Raw genomic sequence first — 21,568 nt, 5'->3', positions numbered from 1 at the left:
GCGCCCGGGTGAGCATGGTCATGTTGCTGCAGACGCGCCGGAGGATCGAGGTCACGGCTGCAGACTGGTTACGCAACTCGAGCCGGCCTTGAACGGGGTTCGTTTTCCCTCCTCGGCCCTCCAGCCCTCCAGCCCTAGGCTCCTCTTCCTCCTTTTCCAGTGGCGCAGCAACAGCGATTCGAACCGTTGCGTTGCACCGACGTTTTCGCATTCGCCGTCGTGAGGATTACACGGAGAAAATAAAAAGAGCAGATTTCATTGAAAACTGCAGGGTAAGAGGGAAACGCTGGGGTTTTTTGTAAAAAAAGAAAAAATAAAAAATACCCACGTAGAATATATTTTTTATTATAAATGTAGCAGATTTTACTCTGCACACAGATAGATTGTCAAGACATAAGATTTTTAGTAAAATCTGCTCTTCAATTTGACACCGATAATAATGACAAATTACCCTCGTCGATTCCTTCCACTGAAGTAGGTGCGTGAAATCAGAATTCGAGCTTTTAACGTAATGAGTATCGTTACGATACATTGTTTGTTTTAATACCTTTGGGATTATACAAAATTATTGTACCTGGTGACTGTTTAGTGAAATTGTGATTCTCGCTACTACGTTTCTTCACGACTACGAACGCAAATTTGTTCATGTTCACAATCAGTTGCTTTCGTGTTGTCAATCGAACAACATCTTGATACCGATTTATTGTTTCATCAACATCATAATTTGGCAATAGTTACAAGAAAATACATGATCAAAAAGAACATTAACAATTGATAGATTTTTGATTTCCATTTCTTACTCAGAACCGTATTTTTCGGTCAAGGTGAAAAATGAAAATATTTAAGAATTACCGTTCGGTAAACTGCACAACTATAAGAAAACTCTCACCCTGCACGAAACTTGTGAATGAAAACTGATCGTCGGTCTAACTCAAAATGGTTTTAAGGATGTTTTTCCGTTCTTCTGAGCTGCTGCGATTTCATGATCGTAAATAATTAGCAAAGGGTTTGTTATTTCTCTGCTTTCAGCCAGAAAGACAGTACGTTACTCTCAATGTAATTAATGATGGGAAAACGCGGCGGAAAATGTTCATATACGTAAAACACGAGTGAGTTGTGAACGTCCGAAGAACGCGGTAATGGGGGGAGATAAAATTTCAATTAGAATACTTTAAAGTACTTGATGGTTGAAGAGGAATTCTCATTATTCGAACAGTCTGCGCGGCAGCGAGTTGCAGTGCAGATATTTGAGGACTATTACATTGCAGGATAACTGCGCATAATATTGAAACGGACGTCCACAACGGCGGGTTGCAAAAGGAGAATGAAAGTGAAGAGGGACGGTGTATTTATACGCGTTCAAGCGCAGGCTTCGCCCGTGCAAAAAACGTGCAACGCGTTTCTGCAGTGAGAAAATCAGAGGGAGAGAAACGTCCCCTCTTGGTGAACTTTGCGCGTGTTTGTACCGGTGCAGCGAATGAATTGCCAACCTTTCAGCACCGCATAAAATCCGCGGCTTTCGTAACTCCTCTTCACTTTCTTGTTCTCCATTAAAGTCGATACTGCACACGCTTCCACTTCGCTGATCTTAATTGCGCCAAGAGGAGAAAGCGAGGGGTTAAAAACAAAAGAAAGAAAATCGTACTACACGCAGAGTCATTAATCGTTGAGGAGTCAACGAGAGTCAACTCGAAGCAATCGTTCAGAGTTGCTGTAAATTGTTATTCCCCGATCGAGCTTGCAGTGTAAAATAACAAGTCGCAGTCTGGTAACCGAGGATATGCTTTCTCCGTTCGTAATCTAATCCTACGCGGTAATGGCGGAGTGAAAAAACGAACCGAAGGGCGAAGGAGATGGATAAGACCCTTGAAAGGTACACGTGGATAGGTGTTTTGCAAGAGCGGAGAAACGGGCTCCCATGGAAAAAGGTACGAGGCGAGACTACGGAGAGAAAGATAGAATTCCCTTTCCTCCAAAGAATCCGCGCAGCCCTCCTGCGTTCTTTCCTTGTTTTATCCACTTGACGAAGCGTTACGACCAGACGAGCAACAGAACACCGTCTAACAGACCTTGAACAGCACTTTAACTAGCTCCCCGAGTCAAGGCTACGTCCTTTTCACTCTTGCCAGGCGATACCCTACACTCTGGCTCAACGGCCAAGGACACGCCGAGGAACATGTCACACGACTCGAGAATTCCTCCTCTTCTTCTTCCTTCCAAGTAGACTTCTCGGCTCTTTTCTTAGCAGGACTGACCAGTTCTCGGTTGCAAAGTCTTCAACGTCTTCCAGCTTCCACGGGTATCCACTTTAAAGTGTCATCTCAACTTTACTCAAATATTGACCAAATTTTCGGAGAAAGGTGATCGAGGTAGATTGGTTCGTGGAATGTTGAGGTACTTGAGTATCCAGAGTCGAGAGAAATATGAACGGATTCATTGTCTGCTGATTTGCGGATCGTTTCACTGTGTTAAGACTTATCTGCAAACACGGCGAGCGATACGATTTATGAATACGTTCAATTCATCCGGAACCTTTCTCAAGGTTATCTAGCGACTATGAATGGTCGGTATTGTTGAGTTGCGTTGAACTGCGTAGCTGCCTCGAGGTGTCTGCAATAATTCATCCTCGTTCGTTTACTCGTTCACATAATTGCCGGAGTCTTATAACGACTTATCACTTCTCCTCCATTCCGCAATACGTATACATACGTTAGGATTTATTGGTGGAGATCGTTTTGCAAAATTTGTTGTTGTTTTTTTTTTCGCTGTTTTATACTCGTGTAATATACTTTTATACGAATAAAATGGAAAACACATGACCGTGCAAAAACGTTGACAGATTGCGTCCGGTTTTTAAAAGAACCGTATTTCTTTGTAGGAAATAATCACGAGCATTGTATAGATTAATAAATTCCCGTTAAGGAATCCAGAGACATTTATTATCGGTGGTAACAATTTGTATGCAGTGAGATATATAATTTCGTTGGTAATTTGATGATTATCGGTTGAAGAAAGAGAGAGGATAAAAAACAGAACACTGACACAGCGATCCTATCGAACTTTAATTATTCTCAAAGCAATTATAACCTTTTCATTTCTTTTTATTTCATCAACAACATTCTAACGAGGTTCTTTGTTTAACGATGAAACAAATTACCGACAATACCTACGGTGAAAGATGGACGACGAGGACGATTAACTAGCTTGGAGTTATTTCGGTTCAACAAAAAATCTTTCGAAGAGGTCAAATCGGGAGGTGAAAAAACATTGTCGAAGGAAGAAGAAGAAGAAGAAATTGCTGTTGGATGGAGAATGCCGAGAGTAAAATTCACACGGTAAACACCGCCTACCACGTGTCTTACTAATTATAGTCTCGCTGTCTTTATTTGAGGTTTTCAAATAAAAGAATGGACAGTTAAGATTAGCATAACATATATTTTTTCGAACCTCCTCGCCCACCTGCCCGAGGCATTTTAACCTTGTTAATAGGCCAACAATATTTCTCACGACGATCGTACTTCCGCGTTCTCATTATACAAAACACGAAACGACCATTGCAAGGACTCTCTAATGTATCATCATGAATCTAACAATTGTTCTCCGACAGTATGGATATCGTTATTGTGTTATTTTTCCTCGTTTCATTTTCGTTTTTTTTCTTTTTTTTTTTTACACACATTAATTGTACGCGACCTGTTGTGATGCGATGTTGCAAAAAAGTATTTCAATTATTCTAACCAGTCACGTTGACTTGTTTCGATTTGCTATTGACTGCGAGTGATTTATGGAGAACCATGTATCGTGGAGATGCTTCGCTACGTTCAATCAGAGTATTCATTAATCTAATGTCAGAGAGAGGTAGTTTTATTCGCGAAAGATTCGACAAGTTTGAATCAACGCGTGGATATACTTGCTTCCACAAAGTGAAACGACACTCAACAAGTACGGGAAGAAGCGCTCAAGCGAGATAAGATAAGCTTGATTTTTATGCGTTTCATATCTAGTCACCTACCACTCGAATGATGAGGTGACGCCTAACCTCTCCTGTGTTATCCAAACCTGGATGACTAATCGAGATTCTTAATCAAGTTTACGGCGTTTTACCGTAGCTACGTCACCCGGCTGGATTATAGCCATAGAAATTCTAAAGATGACGTGTGTTACGCTGTACGTATTCACACTGAGCTTGACGCGTTCTGAGCCTTTTGACGTTCGAAAACTCCGGGAATATCTGACAGACTCAAGCCATCGATTGGCTCCACAGCAACTACTCGTACGTAAAAGTTGAAAGCCACGGCGTATAAGAAGAGAGTCCGTAGTGGTATGGGTTTCTGCATTTCGTTTTTTATTCGTTTTTGTTTCATTCTTCCTGACTTTCGCGAGAAGAGAATAAGCGGGGTGTCGCGGCTTTTATTTATCTGCTTCTTTTCTCCTGCCAAATGTTTTTGCCGGAGCTGAAGAAGCCGTATGCCAGTCTGGGGAAAGAGAGAAAGGGAACGGGAGAAAGAAGCACAGCTTTTTCGAAATAATACCTCTCATGCCTGGTTTCCATTCAATTTGCGACCAGGTCATTCCTTACATCCGAAAACCGCTGGTGGCCGGTATTCAACGTTTCTATAAAGCAGTCGAATGTCTGGCCTCCGCGAGGCTTTAGCAATGTTAATTGTACCAGCAAGATTTAGGGAGCCCTAAATAAAGGAAGGTCGTACCATGAAGGCGGCCGTAATGGTCAGCAAAGGACCGGCTCGTCGACCGCTAGTGTCAACTTAATTCACCGACCATCGTAACTTCGACCCGCAGTCGCATCTCGATGGCTTTTACAATAACCAAGCCTTACTTCCTGCAAGGGAAGAAGAAAGAAAAAATAAGAACACTCCGCGCGGATTATCGAGATACAGAAGCGACCGTTGAGTCAAAAATCTCGCGAGTCAAGGAGCGTCTTCCTTTATTTTATCACAGTCAGTATCGCGATTAGATCTAATGCCATCACCAAACAAGATTATCGAGGTGATCCCCGGCTCATCGAGTTGTTTCAGGGAGGCTTCGTGCAAGTTCGATAATGAGCACAGATACGGATAACGGTTCAGATAAGCCTTATACAACGATGGTACGAATCCCCGAGCACTGTTTGTCCGACCATTGAAGACTAATGCAACTAACCATGTTGTCCAACCATGTGAACAGATTTCTGGCTCAAGAGCTAACCCTTCTTCTGCTCGTCGGTATCGTCGGAGTTTCAAGTTCAGGTGTGTGCAAAGTGCCTCGAATGACGCCCAGGCAATTTAAATAACCGCGGCTTCCGTTACCAACAATTTTTTTCAGAACAAGGTATTTATTCGTCGAGCGAAGATCAACCGGAGGGTAACAAACTGCGTCAATTGGGGCGGATAGTGAACGGTTCCCAGGCATTACTCGGTCAGTTTTCCCATCAGGTAAGCGACTGATCGTTGATCCGGTTGTTAATCGGGCTTCTAATTATAACACTGTCATTATCTCACGAGGTATCACTCCGCTACAGCTGGACCGAGAGTCACTTTTGCGGCGGTAGTATAATCGACTCCCAATGGATCCTCACCGCGGCCCACTGCATGTTCCTCCAGTGAGTCAATCCAATCACGCTTCGGAACTGCTTTGCTAACTTTCGATTTTTGCAGAACTGGGGCGCAGATCCAGCCCTGGATGGTGTCAGTGATAGCCGGAGATCTTTGGCTGAACCGCACTTCGTCCACGAGTCAGCGACGGTCGGTATCTCAGATAATCATTCACGAGGACTACGACTCGGTGACCTATGAAAACGACATCACACTACTCAGGGTGAGGCACGTTTCATCTCATTGAATTTTCCGCACATTTAAATTTCACGACCTCTCACCTAAAACGCGTGGTTCTCTCACTCCCAGCTCGGAGAACCACTGCTCTTCGAAAATCCCGCAGTGCAGTACCAAACGTTACAGTCGAGCACGGTGGCTGCTGGTACCACGTGCCAAGTGGCTGGATGGGGATACCCTGCTATCGTAAGTAGATACCGGGCCAATTGGGGAGAAGTCCGTGACTCCAATCCCATTAAAATGATCTTTTACCAAGTTTACATCCGACTCCAAGCGCTTGATACACTCGTGGTTTGCTTATTTTCGCTAACGCTCATGGCGTTGCAGGACATTCTGCATTTGATGAACGAACTGATGTACGTCGATGTGTCGATAGTGAGCCAGACTGTGTGCCGAAAGCTCTACGTCGAATTCTCAGACATTCCTGATGGCATGATATGCGCCGGGTACATAGAAGGGCTGCGGGATGCTTGCCAGGTGGGTAATTGACCAGGACCGGACCGCTGAGTTCAGACCTTGAATACTGACCGATGACATTGACTTTGATATATACATTCCTCAGGGCGACTCCGGAGGTGGGCTGATTTGCGAGGGTGTTTTAACCGGCGTCGTATCATCTGGAAACGGATGCGCGTGGCCTGGCTTTCCCGGGATCTACACCGACGTCAAGCACTATCGAGAATGGGTCTTGCGGTGGTCTGGCATAGAGGACAGAACCGGCGAAGCCAGCGCTCTGCGATCGCTATCTATTTCTACCGCACTACTGTCGCTGATTGCAGTGTCGCTGTAGCGCTGTGTTCGTGATTTAACACCATTTCAAACGGACATGTTTTATCGATGAAAAAGTGATTATAGTCTACCATGTTATTGTTGTGAACCTTTTCCCACTATGGGAATATGAACGAATTATGAAAGATACGCGTTACGTCCCCTCGGGCTACTTTACGGCAACAACAAATAAAGATACGAGAGCTCGCCGTCCGATCTCTCCGCTGTATGCCATAACGCTAATTGAGCCGGCCACAAAAGTTCATAAAGATCACGTCGTCTGATATTTTTGTCACAAACCGGTGGTCCGCAGATAAAACGATGATATTCCTCGGGCGGTATTCTGCGTATTATACGAGTATTTCATACACGCGGTTGGAAAGCGACCCTCCGGTTTGTACGATGATAATTACCGCCGTGCAGTTTAGATGATAATTATCCGTGAAAGGGTGAGCAGCCCGTTGTATGCAGGGTTATTTGGATAAAAACAATTTGGTAAGAAGTACGAGTCTCGTTTATCCCGAGCTTCCGTTCTCTCCTGGCTTCTGAAGACCAACTCTCGAAAAATGGAACTCTCCCAGAAGCTAGCCAACGCGTACATCCCATCTCATCTCTAGGTATCCTTGCGAGTTGAATACGAGGCAAAAAAAAAAAAGAAAAAACAACTCAGACACCGTATCCACAGCGAGTTGCCAGATTGTGCGGGTACTCTGACAAATGTGGTGGGCTATGCGATGTCCGAGTAACTGACCGATGTCCATTACCTCGAATTGTCGGTGTATGAAGTTTCTAACAGGCACCGAGGAGCGCTCAGCGTTTGAGATTCCTCCACCTCCAGGATCTCCTCCTCCTCCTCCACCTCCACCTCCATGCCAGCAGCACTCGACCGTCTTGGCCAAGCAATTCACCACCCGCGGCCACGAACTTACAAGCTACACGCGAACCTCTCGACCACATAGAGGATCGGTTCACCACCGATGTACAGGGAAAGATACATTGTGCTGATGCGCACAGGTACATCATATGGTTCTGTGATGCATCGTCCCCTCTAAATAATGCATTGCCTCAGCGCAGCCTTGTCCGACATGGCGAACCGTGTTCAGGCTGGTTCCAAAGGTGAGCTGGTCAAGAGTGACGTCCGGAGCAGAGCAAATCTGAGATCTCTTGTCGAGAGCTCGCAGACTCCGCGGAATTTATCCCCGTAAGGGAATAAATTTTACCTTAACCGCGGAGAATCCTTGCAAGCACCGTAACTTTTCTCATTCAAACTTTTACGTGGGTTGATAATAATAAGCATCCAGCTGTGCAAGTTCTGCGCGGTTGCAGTTAGTCGATGTTCGATTACCGATAACTGGCTAGCGAATTTTGAATCTCGAGTAAAATTCTGAAGGGGGATACGTGCGGCGGCGAGTAAATTAATCGCAAAAATCACAGTCCCGAGTGCTCTGGGCCTCTTTGGCTTTTCGGCTTCGGGATCTACCGGGCGGCGTTTACTCGTTTACTCATTCATGCCGACGGTGGGTGCGATCAAAGGGACTCTGGACGCACCGCCGACCCGACTAATTATGCAAAATTTATACCCAACTCGGTCGTATTTACGCTTAAAACGAGCTGTGACGACGACGGTTCGTCGTTCCGTGCTCCATGAATCTGGCGAACAAGAATTTACCCCGTCGCGCGTCGTGACAAAGCTGCGAATCGAGTTCAGTAGCGGGTATCGTTTACACCGCCAATCCGAACCTATGCAGCCACTCATTTTGTCGTTCTCGTTTTCCGATTTAATTCCATCCCGGAATCTTACCTTCGGTTAAACCAGCTCCCAACTTCCAACACGACTTTTCTTACAATTAGCCGTGCCTTGAGTGAGACCTCGTCTCATTTTCAAACCAAAACTCTACGCAGAGCGGGTGCCGAGATATTTCTGCAGTCGTTAGCAAAGTATGCAAACTCCGGCTGAAGATAACTTGGGAAATTTCTCGACGCATCTGATTTTGCTAATAGTCGAGGTACGCGTTTGTGTTTCTTTCGAGCTTAACTCCTCGAAAAAATCGATCTGCGAGACATTTCGCGACGTGCTTTCTCGGGAATTAGACTCCCTCGGTCATCTTGGAGATAATTCTTTCCCTCGCGGCACAAAGAGAGTCAAGACTCTGACCCCTCGATCGCGAAGTAGGCTATTTAATTATTCGAAGGGTGTGTGGGGTCATTCCGAGCAGTGACCATCAAGTCATAACGTTAAAATAACGCTTCTCGTTACGGCAACGCAGCGTTGGGGGGCCAAGCGTGAACCATAAAATTCTGTCCAGAGTCTTCGGGTATTCGAGAGCATTTCCGCCGGCCCCTTTCCCCATAAAACAATCGTAAAAGTTCACTTTCGCCGTTCAAAAATCACTGTCATTTCTGCCGGGAAGGGTGTATAAGGGTGCAGCAGATTTTGCCAGTGAGGAAAAAACCAGGGATGAATCGAACCTGCAGGGTAGATATTTTCGCTCTTCCCGCGGTCAGACAATATAAAAATACAATCAAGCTCGACGAGCTGGACACAGGCGAGATATTCTGCCCCCGAAAAATCATATCTATAACTCATGAAAACGAGCGTATGAAGCGAATTATCACATCGCATCCCTTCGCCCCCTAATCCTGCGTTCTACTATTTTTACCAAAACGCCGCAGGACTCGCTCATCGAAAACAGCTCCCTATCCTTCGTTTTTCCGAAGCTTGGAGTGGCGCAAAATAGACGGTCACGTTTGATAGTGTTTTCTTTGTCACGTTCTTAGAATACCATATACTTTTTTCATTTTTTGACTTAGGATCCGATAACACTTTTTAGACCAAATAACAGCCACTCGGTTCAACCCTCAAACCAGAATAAAAATAGTAACCTAGCCGGTATCTTTCGGTCCAAGGAGTCGAGGGATGAAAAAAATGGTCAAAACCGTGACAAAATTTGCCCTCGATTTTTGGCGTAAAATTAGGTAAACACGGCGGTTCAGATTGGATAAAAGTATAAGTAAGGGTAAAAGCCAATCGTGGCTAATTTCAACGCGGCAATATTTATCTGGCTTATACGGGGATGAAATGGTCTCGAGCATCGCGGTGATTTCATCACATCGCCGCATACACGGATACGCGGTAATTGCCATGCTCTAAAACGTTCGTCGGCCCGGTGTTGCGTTATGCGAATTTCGGCAAAGTTAGGCCTCGATCCTGGGATGCGTATAGGTATTGCTGCAGGATTAGCTTTGAGCTGATGCCGCATGTACGTCCCCCGCACACACGCACACATGCCTGCGCGCAAAACCGTTACGTGTTTTTAATGTTCCTATATTTACGACCGCCATTAAAATCCAACCCAATCGGAGGTACTGAGCTGATTGGCGCGGGGTGAGCTCGCTCTGTTTGTTCGGGGGTGTCACCCCACGGCTCGGATCACCCATCACACTACGGATTAGACCAAAAATTATTAAGCCAGGGCTCGGGCGATTCCGAAACTGCAGTTGATTAACGCGAATCCACCGTTTGGTTCCATCCAAAAAAAAAAAAAAAAAACCCCTCATCCTCGTCACCGACCGCGAAATTAACCCTTGAACTTCGTCAATTTCTGTCCTCGTTCGGCCTTCCGTCAAGTGATTCCGAAGACCCTTGAAGGTGCAGCGATGCTCAAGTTCTCGAGTTGAAAACTCGGCGAGAAGTCATTACTTGGATTCACTTGGAATGGACTGAATTAGTCGTTTAAATTGACTTAATGACTTGAGTTTCTGAAGAGAGAACGTGAATTCAAGTCAAAAACATGGTGAGAAGCCGAACCGATTGGATTCGCTCGAAACTAGTTGAGGGTACTTAAAATTGAGTTGACGCAGTGAATTCCGGAAGATAGTTCGTGTATTTGTGATATCGTCTTCGAGTCGTCGAGTCGAAAACTTGGTAAGAGGCCAATTATTGGATTCGCTTGGAATCGGTTGAACGAGTAATTTAAATCGACCCAATGCAATCGATTCCTCAAAAGAGAATGTGAATTGAAGATATTACAATTCACCATGGTGGAAATTCATTCGAGAATGCCGAAACCCTCGGAATTCTCTTGATACTCAATTCAGCGAGGAAATAGTCAAACTGCAACGAGCACTTCTAAACAGCGAAACTTCTCACCTCCGGAAGAATAGTGAATCATGGCGTTATCCGGGTCGCGTGTTCAGCATAACAGGGAAGCATTGGGTGCCGGCGAGGCTTAAATCAGACAATTAACCGCAGTGGACACTCCCGGGGAAGATAGGGGCTTGGACGGGGTTGTTATGTGATCGTTTTATAGCGTATTTAAACCTTCAGAGGGACGAGCGAGCCAGCGAACGCGAAGGGAGAGCTCCTGGACTTAATGGCAGAGTTCTGTTTTAATGGCTGTTCGAGTTGGCCAACGTTCCTTGTCGGACTGCAGAAGCTAAGCCGTAACCCGGTAATCACGACTGTCCTTTTCGTAGCTCGAGTGCCAAAGTCTATTGTCACATTTCGGAGTCCGCGATGCGAATAGAGAGCGAACATTCGATATCTCCCCTCTTCGTCACGGTTCGAATCCTGTCACCTGGTTGCTGATTTTTTCACCCGGTATACGAATTTCATCGACAACCCCCAAACAGCGGGAACTTTATCGCTGAAAATAATGAGCATTAAAAAAAACAAAAAAAAAAAAAACAAACGGTGATGACCCGGAGATCGACCGAACTATGAGCCTCAAACCGGCGCTGTTAAAATATCTGCGAACACATCCGGTGCCCCCCCCTTCAACCCCCCGCGAATCCGGCCACCCTTCGAGGCCGGAGGGTTTCGGACACGAACCCCGAAAGGGTTGGGCGAATTGCCAGAGGCTGGACATCCCATTACCTTGCTAAGCGCTTCACCCAATAAGGGAACGAAACATTTTATATCCCTGTACGAGTGCGACTAGCGCTGGCGTGGCAGGCCTCATTACCATAAACGTAACTCTCTCGCTCTCTCTCTCTTTCTCTCTTTCCCTCCCTCTCCCGCTTGCTCGGCGGGTCCCGAGTTCCGTATCAAATTTTGGTCGAGAGCCAAACTCCGGGCTGCTGTTCGGAAGAATTTGGCAAACGAGGAACGGAGAGCCGGTTCTTCCATTCGCGGTAGTGAACGTGGGGAATTATAATATATTTCAGCGATGCTTCTACTTCAACAATTTATATCCCCGGATGGGTTGAACTGATCGAGTATACCTTATACTTCTCTTGCGGTTCTTCTACTGCGCGATCAATCGTATGCGTACTGCAGAGAAGAATAAAAATATAACAGGAAAAAAGAAAAAAACACGTTTCAATCGAGATGGAGATAAATTCATTCGCTCGTGTTTTTTTTTTTTTCTTTTTATTTTGGAGGGATCGAGAAGAGAGGATCCGTTTCATGAGTTGTAATTTTAATTTCATTTGTAACGAGATTAGTAAATTAGGGGTGCGCAGGACGGACGGATACACAAGTTTGAAATTGACGAGCACTCAATGCGGCCAGGAAGTTCCAAGATCCTCATCGGCACTCCGGTGATTATCGAATAATTGATTAACCGCGACTTGACAAATCCGAGAAAATCACTTATTCCCTTCCTGCCGTTCTGTCGCCCATTCGTTTCTTCTTTCTTTCTTCCCTTCTTTCCTTTACCAAAGAGAGAGTTCGAATAAGGGAAAAGAGATATTACAGAGACCGAGACAGAGAGAGGGGGGGAAAGAGGGAATTCTCCATGGTTCGGATGTCGGGGGAGTAGCTGCGCCGCCTTGTCGCTGGTAAAAGGTAAACTTTTAATTTATTTAAAACCCTGAAACCAGGGGTGGAGTTTCTCCCTTCCCCAACGTTGATCCGCGTTAACCTCTAATGAATTTTTATTCAATCCCGGAATTACCCCGAAAAAAACGAAGAGAAAGTAACAAGTGAGAAGGTGTGTACCTACGCAAAAAAAAGGAACCCCCGTGAATGGATCGCGTTGATGTCGAAGGTGGTGGATAGCCAAGGAACTGCTGGATCAAATTGATTAATTTCGGGCTCGAGGGAAGCCTGATTATATTATACACGTATACGTATCGACAATAAGCTACCAGGCCTCGTCGAAGCCCCGATATTGAAAATTCACTCCGCACCCCCGCGAGGCTGTTCGTAAGCTAAGCTGTCGTGTTTCCTGAACGCAACGACACTCTCTTCTCTTCTCATCTCCAAACTTCTTATTTCTCTCTACTCGACGGTGAAAAATTCGCCAGCTGCGTCTGCATGCCGGAGTGTCTCGTCTCTTCGTTTAACGAGATCAAAGCTGCGCTCTGCGCAAACTTAGTTTCTGCGTTCTCGTCGGTTATGCAGACTGCTGAACTGCACCGCGAAGCAGCCATCGGGACGTCGCCAAACGACCATCTGTTTTTCACTCTGCCTCTTTTCCCCCTAGAGCGTACAACATCGCGGAATATTAATGGTAGTCGGGCTGCGCCTACCTTGCTCTACGGATCGTCGACTCGCTATGTAGAGCGGATCACCCGTACCCACCCCCGAATTTTTTACCACCGGGTAATCATTTTATTTTCGGCCCAACGCTGAGCGGAACGTTCGAAAGTCATCATCAGGTCGCATAATTCTCGTTACAGCTGTTTCGAGAGGGAGAAACTGTCGGGAAGAGCTACAAGTGAGCGTGTGTTTGTAAAAAATGAGAAAAAGAGCGAAAAAAATAAAAAAAAGAAACGGAAAGTGCACGATGAGGGGATACTTCGATTCCAACCGAGTTAAATGAGCAGGCGGCAAGCCGAGTCCCGCATTGAAAATAGCCTCCCTTCTTCTTTTGACAAGCAGAGATGAAAGACACGCATTAAAACACGTCTCAGTGGCATTTTTCATCCGCTTTCGTCTCCTCCCACTTTGGATCGGTACTCCATCCGCTTTCCCGCACTCGCAGAATTACTCGGTTAGTTAATTAATGAAATGCAAACTTGGTCCCTCCTGCATCGATGTTTGTTGGAAAAAGTTCAGTAGAGATAGAAAGAGAAAGTTCGTCTTGTGACGTTAACGAATCCTGCTCCTCGTCTTCGCGAGTTTGCTTCCGAAATCCCAAGTGGTAAGAAAAGCGGATGGGTAAAGGTTGAATAACCGGTAAAGTATACAGCTTTCTTCCTGTCTTTCTCAGAGCGAAAAACGCAGTAGTGCTTTTTTGCCCGTTATCAATCAGTAGCATAGTGCATGAGAAAAGCTCTCTCGCCACATCGAGCAAAACCGTTGTGCAAAAATTCCGCAAGTAGCATGATATTTTTGTCGTTGGTTTAATGAGAGCCTGGAGGACATATCCGGCAGCAGGAGGTAAGGGGAGAAAAGAGGTTGTGAAATTTTTCGGCAAGAAACGCGGTAGATTTTTGCTCCTTCGCTCCATTTTTCAATTAGGCGAAAAGTAACCGCCGCTGCTGTTGTTCCGCGGGACAATGCGGGGTGTAGAGTTTGAGATGCACCTCGAGTTCTTGGTCTCACGGAACAAAAGCTTGAGCTGGAATGAGGCTGAGTGTCCGAGCTACTTTAAGGCACGGTGCACAGCTCCAGCTCAACCCTCGAGATAAAAGTTGTGTTTTGTCGGGGGATGGTCTGCACTGACGGAACGTGGTTTTGTGGACCGCGATGGATGGCCCAACTTCCAAGCGACGGTTCACCCCTTTTTTTTTCATAGCCACACGTTACAAGCTCTTGCTCGTTCCCTCGACTCCCTGACTGCCGGCAATTTGTGCCGTGGGAATACGGTTGCATGGTGCATCACTTTTTCAAATAGCCCATGATGCGATTCCGCAAACTCGACTTCGTACATTCAACGCTTTCGAAAAATGAAGGAAACGGTGAAATTCACTTGAAATTTTGTATGCACAGGTTTTTGGGGTCGCTGATTACGAATCTGAACTTGGGATTAAAAATGGCGGATCCAATATGGCGGACGTAAATTCAAAAAGTTATTTGATTTTGATAAAATATTACGTTACATGGTTTTTCGGGTCATTGATTACGAATCTGATTTCGATATTCGACGATTCAAAATGGCGGATCCGATATGACGGACAAGCGAAAACAAGATAAGAAAATTTTTTGCCGTGTATTCGAGTTTGTGTAAAAATTGCCATTGGCAGAAAATGTTTTTTCTTTCGTGGAAAATTAGGAATTTCGACCATTTCTTTACATGTGCTATTTTTGCAATGTACAAATAACTAAATTTTATATTTTTTCTAAACTTAGAAATATTTGAGCGACCATGTGGAACTGAATAATTCGGCAGTTTGTTACCAAAAATCTAGTTTAATAAACGAAAAGCTGCAAAAACTAAAGCTACCAATCACGACTGAGATCGTCCGAAGCCCGTTCAATAAAATGGACTCTTTTTTTCCGTTCCTCGATCGAAATTACTTTAATAATATTATACAGTCTCGCGGGTGCCGATAGAAACGTGGCTTCATTCACACAGCTTTCACTGTCTCAAAACTTTCCATCAGAACGATCGATGCCCTTGTCTAATTCCTGCGTTTCTAATTCTTGGCTGTCCTTATAAAATAAAATACGAACGAAGAACGACCCGCGACTTTCCAATTGCAATCAATCCTCGAAGCTCGATCCTCGTCACGGATATCTCGTAGTTTTCAAATTCGCTTCGCTTTCTCCTCAATCCAAGGAATTCCAATATCAATCAAATTCTCTTTATTCAAAAATGACATCGACCATTGAGTTTGAAGAGGTTAAAAACATGCCGTTATCGTGTCGCACTTTTGGTTTCTTCTCCATCTAAAAATCCTTCTACCTCTTTTCCCTCCCTTCTTTCCGCTCCCCCCCCCCCCCCTCTCTCCTTCTCCTTCGCTTTCTCATCCCCCTTGAGTTCTGCCTGAAGCACGGCTCGAAGCTGCCATAGTATTTGTTATTCCGCTCAACAATGGCTGGAAACTTTGTTACCAAACTCTCAAACTGGCCCTGACTGATTCATAATGCCGACCGATTAGCATTCAACTATTTGTACCCACCTCTAACTACCATCCAACTCCGTATAACTCCTATATATAATATACATAGATACATAATATATACATCAAATATAGGCAAACCTCGAACAGGCGGTTACGTTTAGTTGTAACGTGATTAGTATTGTCCGCATATTTGTTATATAATGTTCCACGGCTATTGAATTCCCTTATTTCCTCATCGTGCAGTCCGCATTGCATCATGCAGCTGCTGCACTGGCTCTATGGTGATGCAAAAAACAAAAAAAAAAAAATATATACATATATATGTATAGCAAAAAGAGTTAAATAATACAACAAAAAATCAATATCGGTGAAATTCTCGTTATTAATCGATAATCTATACTCGGGACGTATAGCGGTAGTGATCAGAATTTAATACACGAATTGTAAAAACCGTTGCCGAAAGCTCGTTCATGTGCGAATATACAATGCGTTATATTTGTGTGCAAATACTCTTTTCAACCACGCATTGTATTACATTAATATTAACGAGCTGCATGTTTCGGACGAATTAATTAAACCGCGAGTGAGTAAACTTTGAATTTTAATTCCTCGGGCAATACAGCGTGGGTTAAAAAAAACAAAAGAACAAAAACAAAAAAAAAAAAGAAATAGCTGTGTCTACCGATTGTGATTTGTTTAAAAAATTATACATCATCGGGATTCAAAAATTGAATCGCTCGACTGTAACTATTGAAAAAAATGAAAGATCTGCAGGAAAAAATGAAGCAGAAGATATATAACAGCATTGAAATTTGATGAAATTTTTTTAACAGAGGTCGATAGGTCGTGCAGTTATTTTTAAAATTGGCCGCACCTTGAGCCAGCAGGCTTGTACTTGGCTGAAATGGTATATCTTTACCACCGTATAGAGACGGATAATACCTGGTCTCGAGAATGTGGTTGCAGTGATAGATGCCCTGAGCTCACGCTACTACTCGTAGTTTAAATTTCGCGATAGTTGAACGCGCGCAGTGCTAATGGACACACCTATAACATCGCGTTAAATTTAATGGATCTTTCAGCATCGTCGGTGGTGAAGGGAGTGGTGGGCCTCGTTTGATCATTAAATCACGGTACAAGTGTTTATAAGTTTCCAGAAAAGCTTTTCCGCAGCTTTCTGCGTAAGCCTGATTTTTTACTTCCATCACCTTTTATCAGAAGTTCAAATTTTTTACTTTCGTCACACTTGACTGAGTGCTTCGCGATCAGTTTTTTTTTATTGAATTTCAGTAAACTCAGTCATACGATAAAAAAAATTTTTAGATAAGTGGATGCGATTTTTGAAACTGGAAATGTAGTTGAATTAATTATTCACTGTAATTATATAGTTGTAAATACAAAGGCTTTATATATATATATACTTACTTATGTATGTTTTTTTCTTTATTTCAAGTTAAATTAGACCTTGACAAAAATTTACCACATCACCAACAACAAATCGTCGCAATAGTTACAAGAAAATATAGTACGAGTGAGCAACAATGAAAAAGAACAGTAAATTATGTTAGGATTTCTGGTAAGATCTGAAATATGAATTTGAATTTTCTACCTAGAATTCATTTTCAATTATGTTAAGAACAAAAAAAATTAAATATATACATATTTAATAGATACAAAGACCGTATAATGCGTTAAAATTTTCTCTCATTGCTCGCGTTCTCGTTTCCTGCACACTTTTTGTTCCCGTTTTTCTAGCGCGAATTAAAAATTAGGGATTCTTCCGCTTGATTCTGGCCGCGGTTAGTTGGGGTATAAAATCCTTATCGCAGGTGTCGTTACCATACGAATGTTCCACTAACCGAGGTCTAATCTCGATAAGACCCTCGTCAAGCGCGCTGAAATACAGAGCATACGCAATAAAAGCAAAAACAACCATCGCGGAAATTTCTCCATTTGGATTCATATTCTCGTCTCTTCCGCTGGCTGCTGCATCGCCAAATTAATGCAAATACCAAAATCTCACGTGTCACTGTTGTCTGTCTTATTGAGAAAATTTTTGTTTTGGTTTTCTGGTGAAATTTCCTCACGGTATTATTATTATTATTATTATTGTTGTTATTATTTGTAAAATCGATTTTTACTTATAAATTCTTGGGATGGAGTTGAAGTTTTGAATTTGAAAATGTCAGAAGGTGCCTAATTCCGAAATATTTGGTGTCAAACTTGAAGTGAAGAAATTAAACTTTGACGAATCAACAAAGTTTCGAATGTTCGGGAGTCCGATGACTAAAAGTTCCGAAATGCTAGTTTCCGAAAATTGAAGTTACGATAGAGTAAATTTCGGAAAAATAAAATTCTCGATAGGGAAAAATTCCGAAAAATGAAGTTTCGATTGAGCAAAATTCTGAATTCTTAAAATATATTCACACAGCGTAGTTGACTCAACGAGTGGGTGTAAAAAATTGGAAAAACAGAGAATCAAAATGACAATGATTCCGAACGTGAAAATATCGATAATCCAAAACAAAGAAAGATCAAAGCGGTGAAATTTCACAAATTCACAGAACTGAAAATATTCGATCAGTCGGAATTTCGATGTTTCAGATTTTTAAACTTTTTCATTTTCGCACCTTCGGAACTTTGACTGTCGGATCTCGGACCATTCGGAACATTGATGTTTCGTCAAAGTTTAACCTTCTTCACCTCAAGTTTTGCCAGAAAAAAATTCGAAATCAATCGCTTTCGAAACTTTTCAAATTCGGAATTTCAACCCCACCCGAAATCATTAACTTTTGTTCCCGTACAACGTAATGCTAAAGATTTCCAATAATTCCGAGTCTCTCGGAGCGGATTTTTGTTGAAAAATTCTGCCTCTTCTTCCCTTCTCCCGCGATGAGACGATACGTTGATAAATTAGAGAAGCGGTTTGATACACGATGAACTGTGTCGAGTTTGGTAAACGGGGGCTCGCCCTGGGCTTGGCAAAGCAATAGATTGGGTCTTTGTTAAGTACCTTGAGGGGTGGCTATTCGTCGGGGCGATATGCAAACGACAAAGGGGAGAGAGAGAGAGAGAGAGAGAGCGAGAGAGAGAGGCGAGCCCCGAAGATCTCTCCCCTCTCGACTGGAGAATCGAATTTGCGGACATCTGATCAAATTCGTTCGCCAAATAGATCATATGCCTCAAAGCCCCGTCAGCCGCGTAGTTCGATACACGGAGCAGCAAGGGATTCTGGGTGAGGGTGGGGGGTGGGATCTGGTATAAATGAAGTTACACGAACAGGCATACACACAAAAATTCCGGCCGAGGTATCCACGGAATGTATTTTTATTCAAATATCGTTTCGTCCCTTTCTTTCCTTTTTTCCTCCTTGTCGTTCGGGGGTTTTTGTCTCCTTCGGGGAAAATGCTTTTTGCGTTTTTCACTTTTCACCCGGGCGGCCAAGAAGAGGATAGTAAAAAAAAAAAAGCTCACGCTGCCGTTACGTTTACCCGATCGGTTTTATACACACCGTGTGCGTCGGTTTGGTATATAATTCGAGTTTCTCGTATAGGCGTATCGATTTCGCATATATCTACCACAATGCATACTGGTTCTGTACACACGCCTACTACTAACAACGCTTTATCGTTGTTCGTATCTTTTCTGTCTAGACTTCAGCTTTGAGCCGTTTTAACGACAAACTTAGAAGTAACTCAAGCTTTAACTTCTGCGCTTATTTTTCAGTCAACCAGCCGTCACTAAACGACAAAATGTCGAATTACCTGGCAAATATCCAAACCTCAGGTTTTCCACTCGCTCTCGTTAATTGCGAAACTATAATTTTACATCGGAGTAGCTTAGTAGAACATTCGTATATTTGACAATACATCGAATATCTTCTTTCGAGTTTAAGCAATTTAATCAAGTACCTGCGTTAAATCGACTAGAATTAAAAGAAAGAAAAAACTAACGACTGATCGTTTCATTAGAAATTGTTTCCACTCTTCTTGCTGTCGAGCAATACGTTTGGAGCGGCGAGACTTTGGTTGTTCTTTTTTTTTTTTTTTTATTCTCTTCTTCAGCGAGAACCCCTTGCAGTGAAAACAATTAAATGGAGAATCTCCAGCGAGTTAAGCTCTCTAACACTCGACTAAAACTCGCAAGAGGAACTTGAAATAGTGAGGAAAGTGGAGTTTGATTTGTTACCGAAGTCCGTGTCAGTGGTTCAGTGCAGTGCGGATCGTGCAGACGGTGGCGTCGCGGCGCCCGAGCGTCTCGAGGATATCGTCGTCGCGACGGAGCGTGACGTTGCTGCGCTACCGTGTCACTTCCCCCTTTCCACCAGATCATCGCCGACTGCGGAAAGATAACGGAAATGCTTAAGGGTCCGAGTAATGCACGTAGGTACGAGAAGTCGGTTGAAAAGGTCGGTGAACCATGGAAATTTACAACTTGACGACCAATTCAAGTTCAATTTGATTTTTTGTTTTTTTTTTTCAAAATTTTCGATCCAAAGTATACTGAGAAAATTTTCATTTGTTACAGTAACTAGAAAAATTGAGTGAAACAGGTATCGTTGAAAAAGCTGTTTGAATATTGTTGGAATTACGAAAAACGAGGCACGCCTAACCATTTTGCGCTATCGTCGATCCTTTTTTGGTTATTGCAACGCAAAATCAGTTAATCTTCAAGGCTCATAGACACACATTTGTTCCCGAAGAAATAGTGGGGAAAATGCACCGCAACTAGTTTTCTCAAGGGAAATATAAATTCTTTTTCTCTCTTGGCCTGCGCGTTGGTCCGTTTTGTATTTAAGTATTATCGGCAAAGCTTGCAGGAAAATACTCGACCAATTGTTTCACTTTGATCTGCGCCGCCCGCAGCCTTGTAAAAAAAAAGTAAAGAAAGGAGGAATTCGAGAGGTAAAGAAAGGGAAAGAAAATCCCCACGTATTGTTTTTCTCCCATTTTATCTAGCCCAAGTTTCTAAGGGAGAGTGAGAGAAAGGGAGAAAAAAAGAGACGCAGAAAAACGCTAAACAAAGCGGCGGAAATCTAAATTACATTTTCTTCTCGAGGGCCGTTCGGCAGTGACTTTGGAAGAAAGAGAAATATTTTCATTTCGACCGTTAGCTCGAATGTTTCTTTGTTCTTTCGCTTCGAATCTCGTCTCGTTACCAACTCGTTTTCCCATTCTATTCCGTTACTATCACCACTTGGAACAAGGATCGATTCTACAAAAATCAATTCTAAAAAATCTAATTCGACAGACTCGTTTCTACAAAAAGATTTTTCTTCAAAAAATTTTCCTACAGAAAGGAATTCGAGATTCACATCAAAAATCAATCTTGCATGAATTATTCTACAGCAGAATTGTTCGACAGAATATTTTCATCATACACGGATTATTTCTGGTTTGAATCTCGAATTCGTTTTTGCAGAAAAATATTCTGCAAACAAATTTTCCTGTAAAAAACATTATGCAGAGAAATTTTTCTTTAGAATCGAACCGCATTAAGCGGTTGAAAAACTCACCAAGGCATCCATTCTTATGACGTCTCGCCAATTTGTGTTTGTCTGCGGAAAAAGGAAGCGATTTTTTCCGAGGGTGCATCCGCACAGGTCGTTTTCCGGCTAAACATTCCAGATTATTCTACGACTCGTTGAACGTGTTTGCACCCAGTTCGTCGAATCAATTTTACCAAGAGCTGGGATCAAATTTCCCGCGTTCATCTCTCCGTGGTATAATCATCAAACAGTTTAATTCGCCCGCAATAATTTCAGGAATTTCTCCGGCTCGAGTGGCTCTATATTCTCATTCCAGCTCGAGCGGCTTGCCACTGATGGTTTCGACATGGATAAACGGTACGCAACGCATCGATTCACCCTGACCAAAGTACGCATATATGTTGAAAATTGAGAAATAACTAGCGGGACGAAACTGAAATTCGAAGTATGTAAACAAAATTTGGAAAATTCTCAAATTTATTTGCAAACTGAGAGAAAACTTGTATCCAGAAAAAATAAAGTGCCAAAA

At 43.3% G+C, this 21,568-nt stretch overlaps 1 protein-coding gene across 1 annotated transcript; it reads left to right on the top strand.

Moving 5' to 3' along the window:
* Window positions 1-5,090: 5,090 nt before the first annotated feature.
* Window positions 5,091-7,085, top strand: LOC124179412 (trypsin-2-like). The gene is made up of 7 exons (XM_046563741.1): window positions 5,091-5,246; window positions 5,323-5,432; window positions 5,502-5,599; window positions 5,655-5,814; window positions 5,901-6,014; window positions 6,156-6,305; window positions 6,391-7,085. Exons 1-7 carry the CDS (start codon window positions 5,150-5,152, stop codon window positions 6,616-6,618), a joined length of 957 nt encoding a protein of 318 aa, XP_046419697.1. The 5' UTR covers window positions 5,091-5,149; the 3' UTR covers window positions 6,619-7,085.
* The last annotated feature ends 14,483 nt before the right edge of the window (window positions 7,086-21,568 follow it).

Source organism: Neodiprion fabricii, chromosome 4, assembly GCF_021155785.1.
Source record: "Neodiprion fabricii isolate iyNeoFabr1 chromosome 4, iyNeoFabr1.1, whole genome shotgun sequence".
NCBI lineage: Eukaryota > Metazoa > Arthropoda > Insecta > Hymenoptera > Diprionidae > Neodiprion > Neodiprion fabricii.
This window is presented reverse-complemented; position numbering and strand designations above follow the sequence as displayed.

Excerpts from the sequence above, each read along its gene's own strand:
- LOC124179412 (XM_046563741.1), top strand. The coding sequence starts at position 5,150 with ATGCAACTAACCATGTTGTCCAACCATGTGAACAGATTTCTGGCTCAA. Across the intron at positions 5,433-5,501 it reads TCGGTCAGTTTTCCCATCAG|GTATCACTCCGCTACAGCTG; the intron begins GTAAGCGACTGA and ends TTATCTCACGAG. Across the intron at positions 6,015-6,155 it reads GATGGGGATACCCTGCTATC|GACATTCTGCATTTGATGAA; the intron begins GTAAGTAGATAC and ends ATGGCGTTGCAG.